At 40.4% G+C, this 14,214-nt stretch overlaps 2 protein-coding genes across 2 annotated transcripts in view; both read left to right on the forward strand.

Annotated features, from left to right (window-relative positions):
* The window catches only part of RASSF8 (Ras association domain family member 8), a 93,581-nt gene that overhangs the window by 52,734 nt on the left and 26,633 nt on the right, over positions 1–14,214 (forward strand). The window contains exon 2 of the mRNA XM_044423196.1: positions 13,206–13,410. Coding sequence (XP_044279131.1) covers positions 13,308–13,410 — 103 coding nt within the window. The 5' untranslated portion in view covers positions 13,206–13,307. The remainder of the gene's footprint in view (positions 1–13,205; positions 13,411–14,214) is intronic.
* Positions 6,617–9,086, forward strand: LOC123019952 (histone H2A-beta, sperm-like). Its single transcript, XM_044423197.1, has one exon. It carries the CDS (start codon positions 8,560–8,562, stop codon positions 8,998–9,000), a length of 441 nt encoding a protein of 146 aa, XP_044279132.1. The 5' UTR covers positions 6,617–8,559; the 3' UTR covers positions 9,001–9,086.

Raw genomic sequence — 14,214 nt, forward strand, 5'->3', positions numbered from 1 at the left:
TGCCTTGGTCGCCCTGTACGATGACCTGTGCAGGGAGAAGGACAGGGCGACCAAGGCAGATTCAGTACCGTTTATATTATATTTCCAGATCATAATTTAAAGTGTTTATAAAATATTTATTTGATTTAATATGCACAATTAATATATTTAATTTAACCATTAAGTGAGGGAGAAAAATCAATGTGAGGTCTCAAAGTTGACTAATCTTAAATGAATTAAAGTGAATGCTTTGTGGACCTGTGATCTCTGCAGAGATCACTGGCAGCTCTTTCTCCAACCACAGCAGAATGACTGCTCCTCTGGGGTGGCCCATCCCTTTCTTCCCTGTTTCTCCCACCCAGAAACTCCCATGCGACCCCCACCCTGGCCCCACCTTCCTTCTTGGAATTGGCGGGCTGAGCCCCTTGCACCAAACTCTCCCCAGCATGCCTCACCCCCTTGTCAGCTAGAGTGGTATGGGGCATGCTGGGGTGGCAAGTGCTCCCAAGGCCACCAGCCGACCCACTCTCTTCTTGAGGCTCATGTTTGTACCATCTCTGGGAACTGGACATGGGAGCAAGTGGGGGGGGGGTTGGGGGCTGCATGTTGGACAACCCCATAATAGATGGCTTATCATTCTGAATTTGCTACTCTTCTCTTGAGTAACAGTTGTGCTACAGATAGAACCAAATTTCCTAGTTCACCTTTGTCCAGCTCATTTTAATTTTTTTAAATTTCCTTGTTGAAAATGACATTTCAAAAGATCAAATGCCATTTTATTCATGAATACTTAATGGGTTTGGCAATGTTTATACATCAAACTTATTTTTCAGCAGCCCTAAGCAATAGAAGCTCTCTTTTAAATAGTAGTAGTAGCAGTAATCCTCTGAGGCTTTAGAATTCCAAATATGCCCACTAGATATTTGAACTTTGCACTACAGTCTCACTGCCTTGGTATAGGCAAGTCAAAAATTATGAACCCTGTGAACCTGAGGCCTTTGCAAGCTCTGTTTTATGTCCGTTTGCATGCTACACTACAAAGAGGTTATCGTGCCATCCCTTGCATGTTTAGGCAGCAGTTCTCCTACTCCTAGTATTTCCTATGGCTGGCTGGGGACTGTCTTAAGTGGTAGGAGTTCTCTTCTGTGTAACCGAAGCACAGGATTGTGCGATAGTTGGTGGGAACGTAAGCTTGAACCTTCTGTGTGATAATATCCCACCTGTGGAATTTGCACCCCAAGGAAATGAGGCTGGCTCCTGTCTCTTCAGTTTTGAGTGGGGTGTTAAAACCTTTCTCTTACATATTTTAGTGCAGTAAATACTCTGCACTCCATTTTTAACATTTTCTCCTGCTTTCAGTTTCTGCTGCTGGTGCTATTTTAAAGTTTTTAACTCATTGCTCGCTGTAAATTGCTTTGCAAATCAATAACTGAATACAGTAAGTGTTTTTGTTTGCAAATGTATATTTAAATATGAAACATGTGTATGTTTGGAAACTTGTATTGAAGAAGTTCTCACTGGGGAACCAAGACTGGCTACTGCTTCTAGCTGAACATGTGTTCAGTACCACATGCTGCCCTTTATGTGCGGATTGGACCAGTGAAGGGCAAAGTGCTCAACATTTTCTCAACATGGATGCTTTTTAAAAATAAAAGTAATTCAGTTTTAATTGTGGATTGTTCTGCTGCATTCTTAGATATACAGGGGGTCCCCAAGTTACAAACAACCTGTGAACAAACTGCCATAAAGCCTATTTTACTGTGGAAAATTGTCATTACCATAGAGAGAGAGGAAGCAAAAGGGAAAAGAGGGAGGCCTCCAAAGCATGCCATCCTGCCATGCTCATCTGGAGAGAGGAATCTCCCCCACATGTCCTTGCTGCAAAGAGGAGGCACTGGTGAGTTGTGAGGTGGGGCTGGAGATATTCCGTTTTTCCAGTTTCACAGGGGTCTTGTACTCCTAACCCCCGAAAATGTGGAGGGTCAACTCTTTGTGCTCCGATTTCCATACAAATTCAACTTAAAGATGAATTTCCATTTTCCCAGAAATGGAACTCGTTTGTAATCCAGGGACTGCCTTATACTTGTTTTTCAAGCAAATTGAGCTTGCCTTTCCTGTTAAGTGTAGCTGGTCACAGGAAACAACTCATCCAAGTTTCCAAGCTCTCCACAAGAAAGGTACTGTGAAAGTATTCTGCCACTCCTCTCCTTTAGGACACATACCTTGTCTATATGAGTTCACAAGTTTCAATTGTTGTCACCTTTGAATGGAAAAGAGGTTTTGAAGAGCTATATCTACTACTATATGCTGGTGGGATTGAGTCAGATAGAACATTGCTACAGCTGTACAAGTTCAGATTTTTAAAGGATTTAATAGTGTTAATTCAGGCGTGAGCACCAAATTTATTTAATAATAAATTAGCTAAAATTTAGATTTTAAATGATGTTGGTATCCTATTTGAAAGGATATCTTGTGCATGTAATTTCTATTATTGTGTCCTTTGTAATGATGATAAATTCTTGCTTCAGTATGGAAAGTACACACAAGGACTGATCTGTAACATGTACAGTTGACATTTTAAACACATTACCACATCTACTTCATTAGATGTAGCTTTATTAGCTTAACATGAATCACAATAATATTCTGGTTTAATATGTGCAGGAAATGTTGTACACATCTGAGAATCAACTATCAATCATATTTTCCTCTTCCACAACCTTTCTGTTTCCTTCTGTGCGAGCTACGTAGCACTAGTTTCATTGTTTGCATTGTAGCATTCATTTTTAGGCACAGGATAATCAGAGAAGAAATGTCTGAATACATTGGGTGGGATCTAGAGCTAGAATAAAGAGTAAGAGTAAGCCCATTAAAATCACCTGGCCTTACAGTTGGGTTCATATTTGACTTGTCTCATTTTTTTCAGTAGGTGTGAGCAAATCTGGATCCAACCCATTGATCTTAGGGCTTTTCCATATGTAAGACTTTAAACTGATTGGCTTAAATTGCATAGTACCACAAGAGTTATTTGGTAGCTTTCAAGATACACGGAAGTGTTAATCAGGAAACATCCAATCTGCATTTCAGTATAATTTCACAAGGAAAGAGTTGATGAGATGAGATGCTGTTCTGGTGATACAGCAGCACTTGAGCAGCTCCATAAATAGCTCCTCATGGAAGTGACTGGGGTTGGGTGTGTAGCTTTGCCTGGTGGACTTTGAGAGGCTGCTTAGCTAGTGCACCCTTCTCTGTGGGGAGTAATGCTGGCTGGCTGCAATAGGAGGGAAATGCATCTCCTACCCCCTGTGCCTCCATGGAGCTCACTCAGTGGCTTGGGTGACTTGGAGCTCACTCGCAGTCTAAACTGCCTCACAGGGTTGTTGTAGGGGCAGAATGTTGAGGAGGAGGATTCTTTAAGCTGCCTTGGGTTCTTTCCAGGAAAGAAGGTGGAATAGTACTTACATATAATAAACAAACCTGTGCCTGAGGCTTCTGGACCCATTGGTCATCACAAATAACACATTTTTAGTGCTGCATGTAATGCTTGCTCCAGCTCCAGGCTGAGTACTAGTGAAAAGACACTGTTGCATCTCCAGTGTGTGTGTGCAAACCCTGTATCTCTTGTTATACTCTTGTAACTAAAAATCTTAAAGACTCCCGGTTTATAAGCAAGATGGCATTGCTCTCTGCAGGGTTCCCTATCACATGGAGACATTCTTAGAGATGTAGAAACACAGAATTTGTTTCAGATGTAGCTTATGGACAGACCCTGTAACTGGCACCTGTGTACATGTCATGAGCAGAGCCAGCCAGAGCTGGGGGTTAGACTAGATGGCCTGGGAGTTCCCTTCTGACTTGCTATGTTTCTATATCTCAGGAAACCAGTTAAAATGAATTGCTAGTTTCCCTGGTTTTACTTATTTCAAGGCGGGGGGTGGGGTGGGGAAGCAAGACTCCTAATTATCCAGGGGCTTCTGATTTAACTCTGTGTCTGTATATACAGATTCAGAGCTTAGAACAAAGTGTTGTTAACTTTGGACATCTGGGTTCTTCAAAGGCTCCCAAAAGTGACAAAGGCCTCTCTAGGGATGAATGTTTTACCTGTTAGCTCAGCCTTCCCAGTGCCCTTTAGATGGTTTGAACTTTCAATTCCCATTGGTCCTGGCCAGGACTGCCAATGGTTAGGAATGCTAGAAATTGTAGTCAAAAATATCTGAAGGACAGCAGGTCAGGGATGGCTGTGACAACTGAAGTGGGGTTACTAATCCATTATAATTGGCTCTAGTGAATAAGTTTTATTTGAAATTGAACCTGGAACCCCTGATCACTGAGGAAATGTATCTGAGATACATTTAGCTGGGTTTAGCTGTTGGATCACAGCTGAAATCTTTGGACACTTTTAAAACCTTTTAATAGGTTTATTACAGACCACAGCCTTGCTCTTAAAGTCTTTGGTGCTATGTAAAGGTTTAACCTCTTGCGTTATGCCAGTTGTTCCATAACTGTTAGGCCACTTCTGCAAATATTATGGACATTCCCACAATCTGTCTCTTGATATTGTACGTGTATTCAGAACAGGATTAAATAAGTTATAATGCAATCCTATTTATGTTTAGACAGCGGCAGTCTTCTTTCCTATTTAAACATCCATGGGATTGTACCCTCAACCCCATGTATAGCATGAGGTAGAATGAAATCAATAGTTTGAGTCAAATTTTTAATGTTACTTCTTATGCTCTGCCCTGTGGAAATGGTGAATTTAAAAAACTTTATCAAAAAATTAAATGTTAATGTAGTTGTCTTGCAAATGTTGACATTTCATCATGCAAGTTGAACACACCCATGTAATATGCGGGTTGTGATCTGGCTAGAAATAAAGATCAGGTAGGGAACACCACATAACAGTTACATTCCTGTCCTTCTCACTAGCTGGTGAGAAAATGCTACCTGTCCCTGTGATTATATAAAGCTTTATAGAAAGAAAGAGTTAGACTGTTGCCTGCCTTACTGGCTAAGGATCGAGTTACTTGTATTAGTGTGCATTCTCATTCTCCCCTCCTTCCTCTCCTGTCAATGATGTTGCAGACATCACTGACTCAACTGCGTAATGGAAAGTCACGATAAAAGAAACTTAACTTCTGTTTCAGTGTAATGTCTGACCGTGCAGATTCTACTGTCACCTGTCACCAGAGGCTGCTGTATCCTGGAGGAAGGAGTGAATCATGAGCTTGAGTGCTGAGAATGGAAAATAAGAGCAACCAAGCAATGTTCTAAAATATGCTTTGCCTGCCATTTGGGTTCTGACCAACAGTGAGCAGAAACCATGGTTTGGTGTGAAGGCAGAGCTGAAGCAGTTGACATGTTGATGCTATCCTATGTTGCTTCAGTAAGCAGAGAAATGTACAAGCCATTTATATTTTAGCTTCACCCGCACCCAAATGATTGGATATCTTAATTTGTTCTGAAGCTGCTAAGTCAGTTTTTGAGTTGGGCGAAATGAGAAAGCATGGTTAATTGGTGGGTTCCTGGTTTGATAGCACCAAGGAGGACCAAAGAGGCTGCATGTGCATAAAAAGGCTTGTTCCTATTTCTACTTATTAAATTAAGATCATCTGAATTGGGCCAGTGTGTCTCAACTTCCTTTGGCAGTTGTGCTCTATAGTTCTGATGCTGCAGCTTTAAAATATGGAAACCAGATGTTCTATATTTCAAAGCATGTTGAAGGCCTGTACCAAAGCATGCATGAGAGGTATTGTAGGAATCAATGAACATAGTCCAGTCTGATCTTGTTTTCTTCCAGATAACTTTGCTGAAAAACAAAATAACCCTCTTGTACAAATACAACACACCCTGCTTTTGCTGAATTATGCAACTACATTCTGAGGATTCTTTTTGAAGAGTGAAGATGGAGGTTGTGCCCAGAATCAAGATTCTTCACCTTTTTCGAAACATCTTAGAAAATGCTGAGTTGAGAGCTTCTTGTCGAAAATCTCTGTTATTTCATTGTTGCACATTTGGATATTTTCCCACTAATGGCCACATGTGCCAAGTCTGTAAACCACCATATTAAACTGGCTTTTAAATTTTGAAGCCGCCTCCTCTTAAAAACATACACTGATTTTATGGCTGTTTTCTGGACTGCTTAAACTAGAACACTATAGATCGTGTTCTGTTCATTCCATAGCCTCCCTCTCCCTTCCCAAAGTGCTTGATATATTTGCTATAGTCTCTGCTTAGTTGGAGTAGGTGGAATATCCATTATTTTGCTTTTTAAACCAACGCTTTGCATTTCTATGCAGTTAGATATGTAAGACTGGATCTGGACTTAATAAGAGATAGAGCAGACCGCCAAAATCAGTGGGACTTAAACATTTATCATGACTAACTTTCAAGTCCTATTGATTTTTCTAGGCCTGTTCTATGTGTGATTACATTTGGCCCTTAATGTTTCCATGTTTGCTTTTGTTTCTTAAGGGCGTCTTTTTCCTTCTAGCATTTGGACTTGGAACTATAAAATAACTAACTAAACTTTGGCAGGTATCCTAAATGGGGGAAAAAGTAAAGATAAATTTTGGCTTCAGAGAAAGAAGAGTTAAATTACTTGTTGCTGACGCAAAGCAGATGCTTTCATTAGTGCTTTGGAGTAAAAGCAGTCAGAATGTAGAACAAATGTCTTCAATCAAGTTTGGCCTAAAGCATTTTTACAGTGTGTGTATGTGTATGTTTGTACATTACAGTTATGACAAACTATGAATAAAATAACATAGTCTTGACAATTCTATATTATTTGTAAACTCTACTAATGAAATATTCTTTTTTTCCTAAAGTTCTTGCTTAGGAACAGTTTTGGGTTTTGTATTGTAAAGTATTGTTAGGAAGGTCTGAAGGTTGATGGTAATTCATATTTTTGATACAGATTGGTCATCATGTTTTGAGAAGTCTTTTGAGTTTTCATACTTAATCTTCTGCAGAATATTTACATACTGAGAATGTACCAGAACTGATGTAGATCACAGTTTGCAGCTTCCTACCATTTTAAACAGCTTGCATTTCCTAAAAGAAGAACCAGCTACAAGATGGCCAACAGTGTGAGGGCAAAAAGAAGAGGGAAGATATTTGGTTTGGCATATGCTAGTTTGGCATATTTGTCCTGTGACAACAGCTAATGGGTACAGGTTTTCCCTGGCCTCATTTCATGAATCTTCCCCCAAGAACAGGAATATCTCACCAGGGGAAGCGTTTATCTGTAAACTACCATTGACTGAGAGGAAGGAGCTGAAGAAGGGAGCATAACTATAGCTGACAAATCTCTTTCTGGTGCTTGGTCTTTTTATCAGACCCTTTCATTCTCCTAGCTGCTCATCTACCTTGTGTTGAGTATGATTAAGCAGAACAAGCTCTCTACAATTATAATAGATAGATGATTACCCAGATCTTCAGCTCTTGGGCAGCACAGAAGTGAAATAAAGAAACAAATCTGTATTCATTCTTATCTAAGTTAACTCTGTTTTGATGTTTTTGTAATATGTTAAAATACAATTTTATATTACTAATTGCTAAAGGTAGAAAGAAAGTTAGCATGTTGTTCTGATTCTCACTCACCAGGGTGGACTATTTGTTTCCTTCCTGGTCCAATTTAGGATGGTGCCTGCTGCCTTTAAGCATGCTATTTTTAAAAAAACTTTAAATATGGAATCTTTATTTTAGCGTTCTTCTCCTATGCTTCCTGCTTTATCCTGCTTGTGCAAGGATTTGGGGCAGGGCTTTTTAACAACAGCAGTATCCACCTTGTGGAATTCCCTCCCTTGGTAAATCTACCAGGCCTCTTCTTTAACCATAGTCTGCTGCCAGGTTGAAGTACTCTATTATTATTTCTGAAGGCTGTTGCAGCCATTTAATATAGTGCTTTAAAAGTCTCTAAATAGCTTTCTTTTTTGCTCTCTCCTGTCCAACTTTACTGCTGCCTTTTTGTTTTGCTGCTTCGCTCTGTCTAACAGTGGTAAGGCCATCCTGCAGCAGTCTGAAAGTACAATGCTGGGCATTTAACTGTGGCTTGTTTTGCCATGTCAAATATTTTATGAACTTGAGAGTTTACGAAACAATGAAAGCTGTAACGCAGAAGTTTCCAGAGAGGCAAATGTAATAAATAGGTTGGCATTTCATCTCCCTCATGAATAATGAAAATGATCTAACAAGTCAGTGTTTTTCTGTCTTATGTCTTGGGTAACAATGCACACAGCATTTTATTGGCTGGCACTTAGCCTATCAGGAGCCAAAATACCATTCACTACCAAACATATAAAAAGGCACTGGAAAACTCAGTGCATAATTTCCCCCCCCTCCGGTCAGCCCTTCAAATGCTATCTTAACCATAAGGCCAGGAAGAAGTCCAAAAAGACAAGAGGACAGAAGGACAACAGAGAAAAACAGATGCAAAGAGCAGCAGGGCAAACTACAGCAGTAAAAATCCAGACAAACTTTTTTCCAAGGAAGTAAGAATTACCCAAGGCAAGTCAAGCAAAGAGACAGACCTGACCACAGACCAAAGAGTGTTGGGAGAGCAGCAAGGTGAGCTGTGACATGTCTGACAGTCAATGTGATACGGAGAGCTCTGAGGAGCCTGAGCCGTCCCACCGGGAGAGGAGGCCAAAAACATCTCGTTCGTGCCGGGCTGGCTTGATATTCCCCGTGAGCCGCATTGATAGATTCCTCCGAAGAGGAGACTTTGCAGAACGCGTTGGGGCAGGTGCATCGGTTTACATGGCTGCAGTACTTCAGTACCTGACATATGACATTGTGGATATTGCTGGGAAAATTGCTGAAAGTGACCACAAACGTCGAATTGCCCCCCGACACTTACAGCAGGCCATCAGCAGTGACTCTGAGCTCCACTGTCTGCTTGGGGGTATTGTCCTCCCTCAGGGAAAAGCCCCTCCCAAGAGCCAGCCTGCCACAACCTCCAGAAAGGGACGGAGCAAGAGGAGCAAGGCTGTTCGAGCGCAAAATGTGGTTGCTGCATAAACAAAAGTGGTGCTGTTTATCTGGATTTGAGAGGGAGTCTTTGCTATCCAGCAGTGTGCACTAATAAAAGCTGCTCTGATGATGTGCTCCTTGTATGAATGTATTTTTTTTTTCCATGTAACTTAAGTGGACAACTTTAGATGAGCTGGCTATTGTTAACCGTGGCATTAACAGAAGCAGTTCAGGTTTTTTGCTTTTTATCTTGTACTATGGCAAAAGTACATTATGTAAACATCATTTTGACATTTTCAGGCATTAGGTAAAGTCTATCATAGAGCAAGAGTCTGGCATCTGGCTGCTTTACATTTGTTTTGAGTAAAACACAATTTCTGGCTTTTTAATACATATTTTTGTTTCAAGCTAAAATAGCAAACCCTCGTTCTATTCAAATTGCTATGTGTTAAAGTTACTTTCCACTAAGAAACCCCTGAATGGGAATAAGCTTCTGTAAAGGGCTGCTGAAGGCCCACCTGCATTGGCTGCTACCAAGAGCAGAGTTCTGTTATGCCCAGAAGATTCTTCTCTTTGTGTCACAGTTCTACAGAATGTGGCATATCTCTTAAGCTTCTTCAGTTGCATCAGAACCTGAGAGTGTGAACATTATTTAACCCTAAATTTTGCCTTCTTCCTGGATTAAGCTGGTAAGCATTGGACACTGTAAGACGTTAAGCCTCAGAGTGGCATTTTTAAGAATAGAATTAGATGGGCCATCTGTTCCATGAGTTTGCCGTCTGTTTTCTGTGCCTTTTGCATTAATTGTGATAGGCTGTACTGAGGAGCTGCCTAGTGTGGTGTGAAAAGAATAGATGATTCAAAAGGACCAGGACACTTGGTAGAAGTTGTTTCTGGGCAGGTAGATAGACTTTATGATTTGCGATGTTACATAACTTTTAAAGGCCCACCTGCCTTTTTGCTCTGATGGGAAACGGTTGAGCTGTGTCCCAAATGGGTGCCAAATGAATCTGCTTTATTAGATGCTAAGTGTTTGTTCATGAGAGGAAATTGGTTGTTTTTATTTTAACTCCAGACTATTACTGCTGTTAAAGATAAAAATGAGATTGTCGTGCTTAGGCTTTTACTTTGGTGATATAAATGGCCAAAGATCCAAGGAACATGGGAATAAAGTCCACCCAACCTGTGTCCTGTATGTATCAGACTAAGGAAGAAGTGACCCTGGCTTGTAAATCCAGTCAACAGATAAAAGAAGTAGGCAGAGGGGAGACTTTAATTGGAGAGCTTTGCCTCTCAAGGATGAGATATCTGCATGGGATCAGAATGCAAATTGGTATATACAAAGCAGAGCAAGTGAAAATTGCCACACAGGAATGTGGGTATACTAAAAACAATAATAAAGGGATGGTGTCGTTGAACAAACCATCCATCCATCCATCTAGACAACTTATATGCCGCCCCATCACACAAGCCTCTATCATTCCTTCAGATTCTTATAGCTTTCTACTATACAACAAACAGATTGGTTTCCACTTGATATGCTTGGAACTTGCTGCTTTATTGTATTCTTTGAAACGGAAGAAGTAGAGATGGCACTTTTTTCAGTGCACATGAACACAAAGCCAGTTCTGATTGAGGGTACAGAGCTAGAATCATCCATTACTCAAAACTTGAAAACTTGTGGCTTAATTCACCCAGTGAGGCACCTGCAAAATGTAGGCTTACTCTTAGGCGTGTGGCTAGGACATGTGCACATTGCACACCTGATTCTGAACGGGGCAGGTTTTGGTAATGGCCAAAACCATCCAGAGTCAAAACTATTCAAACAATAAAACTGTCCCATGGAAACAAAACTTGTACCTCTCCTTGCCTTAGAAGAATTCTGATCACTAGGCTGTTTTCCTTTTGAATATATGGAACAGATCATCAGTGCAGTGTAGCAGCTTGCTTTTTCAAGAGAATGTAGACTCCACAAGCTGTTTAGTACCGATGTAGCTAGTTTGACAGCATCATCTAAACAGTGGTTCTTCACTCAAAACGGAGCATATGATAGCTTGTGTAAGCTATGTGATAACAATACTGAACTGTGAAATTCCATTACTGGTCATGCAGTGGTTTCTTTACAGCTGCCAACAGCAAGGGTAGGGAGTGTCTTTTCAGGGGCTGGGGATAAATTCTTTTCTTTGTATTAGAAACTAATGTAGTTCCACAGCCACCTATAAAAAGGATTTCTCTGCCCACTACCAGAAAGCCCATTGATGAAAGATAAATTACTGTTTGCCTACGTAAGTAGTATCACAACCTTACCACTTATGTTAGCATGCATATCCCATATAACCAGGATACATATATTGCACAAGGTTAAACTTCTGAAACTCCACAAAATCACTTCCAGGCACTCATGCCCATAACAGGTTGAATTCATCTAGAAAAACTGATCATCAGCATCAATGGAACATAAAAGACAACCAGTGGAATAAACTGTCTCCATTTTTTTACAAGTCAGTTAAAGCAAATATATAAATAATATTTGCAGAATTGCCACACAGGTTGAATCCCTGATGCTAAAAGATGTCTTAAAAGTTAGTTTATTGCTATGATCAAAAGGTCCACTTTGTATGCAGCCAGGTGTTTGGCTATGCATTTTGTTTAAGCATCAGGTGCTTGAGTTGTCCCACAAACCCTGTTGTGGCCCCCTCAGTTTCAACATCAGTTTTCCACATGGCTGTGAGTGGGTGGGATAAGTCAAGCTGCTGTTGGGGTTTTTTGGATCCCTGCTTCTCAGTCCAATTATGATTGCTGTTTGTCCCACCTCACAGGGTTGCTATGTGAATATTCACCATTTGCTGTTCTCAGCTGCTTGGAGAAAAGCCAGAATAAAAATCTAAGATATAAATGGATAGGTACATCCTTCACCTACTGATGTGTGAAGGTCAGTTGCTCCAGACCAATGCTGTGCTATTGCAGCTTTGTTTTAGTAGTTAAAAATAACGGAAACTGAAATAACATGGATGCTTAATTGGCTGTTGGCTCTTGTTCAACTTTTATTCAAGTAGAAGACTGGTCTAGTGTGCATTTGAGTGCTTCCAAGTTCTACAAAATCCAATTAAAGTAGACATACCTAAATGTTAAACTAATACTTTGGATCATGTGGCCAATTTCAGTACTGCTATTTAAATTGCCAAACAAGTATTATTTATTTGTTTTAAAAAATTGTATGCCACCCAATTTTGCTACAGGACCTCTTGGTGACTCACAGTCACAGGATAAAACACAATAAAAAACAACTACAACACATTTAAAATATGTCAATAAAATATGGACAAAAATCCAAAACAAAATGTTGAGTGGCTTTATTTATTTATTTATTTATTAAAACATTTCTATGCCACCCCTTGCCAATTTTTTTAAAGAAAGGAAAGTCCTCACCTGGAGCTGAAAAGAATATAAGGAAGATACCAGGCAAATCTCCTTGGGGAGAGCATTCCAAATATGGGGAGCAGCTTCAGAAGGCCCTCCTCCTAGCAGCCATCTCTCTCACTTCCTTGTATTGTCAGTGTTTTCTGGATATTTCTGGTGAATAATGAAAGTTTCTCTTGCTCTTACTCTTTCATTCTCTCTCAAAAAAGTAAACGACACTAAATAGAAAGATTGGTATATGCATCTCAGGGATGGCTATACCATTAGGAAAGGTGAGAAGATCCCCTCGGCAAGGGGACACTGGCAAGGTAATGGAGGACAAAATATGTGTGCATCTTATGCCCTGTATTCATTAGGTTAGGCTGCTATCAACAGGTGTGGTAGAGAACACTGTCCTGTATCATCATAAGATTCCACTGCACATCTAGTTGGTTTTTGCATCTGAAAGTGGGGAGAAGAAGCAAATTGTCTTGGGCCAGGGTTTTGATACAACTGCAGGGAAAGCTGCTTTCAAAAGATGATCATGCAAGTGCTTGATGACTTTTTAACCCTAATTCTTTCTTTGTTCTTAATAATTAGAATGTGTGTCCACCCACTTTCTTAAAAGTAGCCAAGTAATACAGTGACTTGATACCCCTTCTGTTACTTGGAAGAGAAAGGGTAGTAGGTGATGCCTTAAAAAGCAAGCTTTGTCAAATGAAAAGTCGTTTTTAATATTTGGATTACATTACATTGTAGGCATAACGTGTTTTATATAGGAGACAAGCCTTTACTTCACCCTACAACTCTTTTGGGTGTATCTCAAACAGTAGGTCTTTTCTTTTCTTTTCCAGGTAATAATTACTACCAGTATGTTGGTGCTATCTGGCAAAGCTGTAAATGTGACTTGACATCTTGAGGACTGCATCCATGGCCGTTGGGTGATCTGGTGAATCATGGAGCTGAAAGTATGGGTCGACGGAGTCCAGAGGATCGTTTGTGGTGTCACAGAAGTTACAACTTGCCAGGAGGTTGTGATAGCACTTGCCCAAGCTATAGGTAAGTGGAGTAATGTTTTGAAAGGGTTTTGTTCTGTTATATACTTTGTACTGGGAAGGTTTGCTTGGTCCTGATGGACCACCGTGTTTTCCTGCCCCATGGCCCCAGCAAAAACCTTCCAAAAGTTTGCTTTCCACCCTGGAACCTGAGCCTGTCAGCTTGTCTCCGTTGTTCATTTTTTCTTCCTTGAAGTTATTAATGCAAGCGCTTATGCTCCTGAGGAGGCAAATGCCCTTTTAGTGTAGGTAGCTCACTTTATCTGAGTATAGTAGTGGTCCATTAAAAAAATACAACCTCCAACTCTCCTCAGAGTTTTTCATTTATTTCCAGTAATCAAAAGAGCTACCTGAATGTGGAACAAAGACCACTGTTGTACATAACTGTGAAAGAGAGGAGGGTATTAAGGGACATATACTAAATGTACTCCATTTATCTTGTGCAACATTCAAATTGGGCAAGAGCAAAATGGCTTCACCACTCCAGGTATAGAGGTAACAAAGCAAGGTTCCTCTTGATGTGGGGAGGTACTGATGAAGCAGCAACACCATGCAGGGAACAAACCTCCATCTCCTGAGAAATCTGAAGGGTGTTTTCCCTTTTCAGTTCTCATAACTTTTGTTATGGTAAAGGAGGTGCAATGAACTATAATGTCCTCTTTTCCCCCATAAAGCCACATTTCCTTGTAGGAACAGGTTCCTCTGTGAAGTGTCTTCAGGGCCATATAAGGATAGGACCAGCAAGGAAGCCTCTGGCTCTGCACAAAGCTTTTCCAAAAGAAAAAGTTACATTTTAGAAAAGCCCATT

The sequence above is a fragment of the Varanus komodoensis genome, unplaced genomic scaffold (assembly GCF_004798865.1).
Source record: "Varanus komodoensis strain SLA01 unplaced genomic scaffold, ASM479886v1 scaffold13_3, whole genome shotgun sequence".
NCBI lineage: Eukaryota > Metazoa > Chordata > Lepidosauria > Squamata > Varanidae > Varanus > Varanus komodoensis.

Excerpts from the sequence above, each read along its gene's own strand:
- LOC123019952 (XM_044423197.1), top strand. The coding sequence starts at position 8,560 with ATGTCTGACAGTCAATGTGATACGGAGAGCTCTGAGGAGCCTGAGCCG.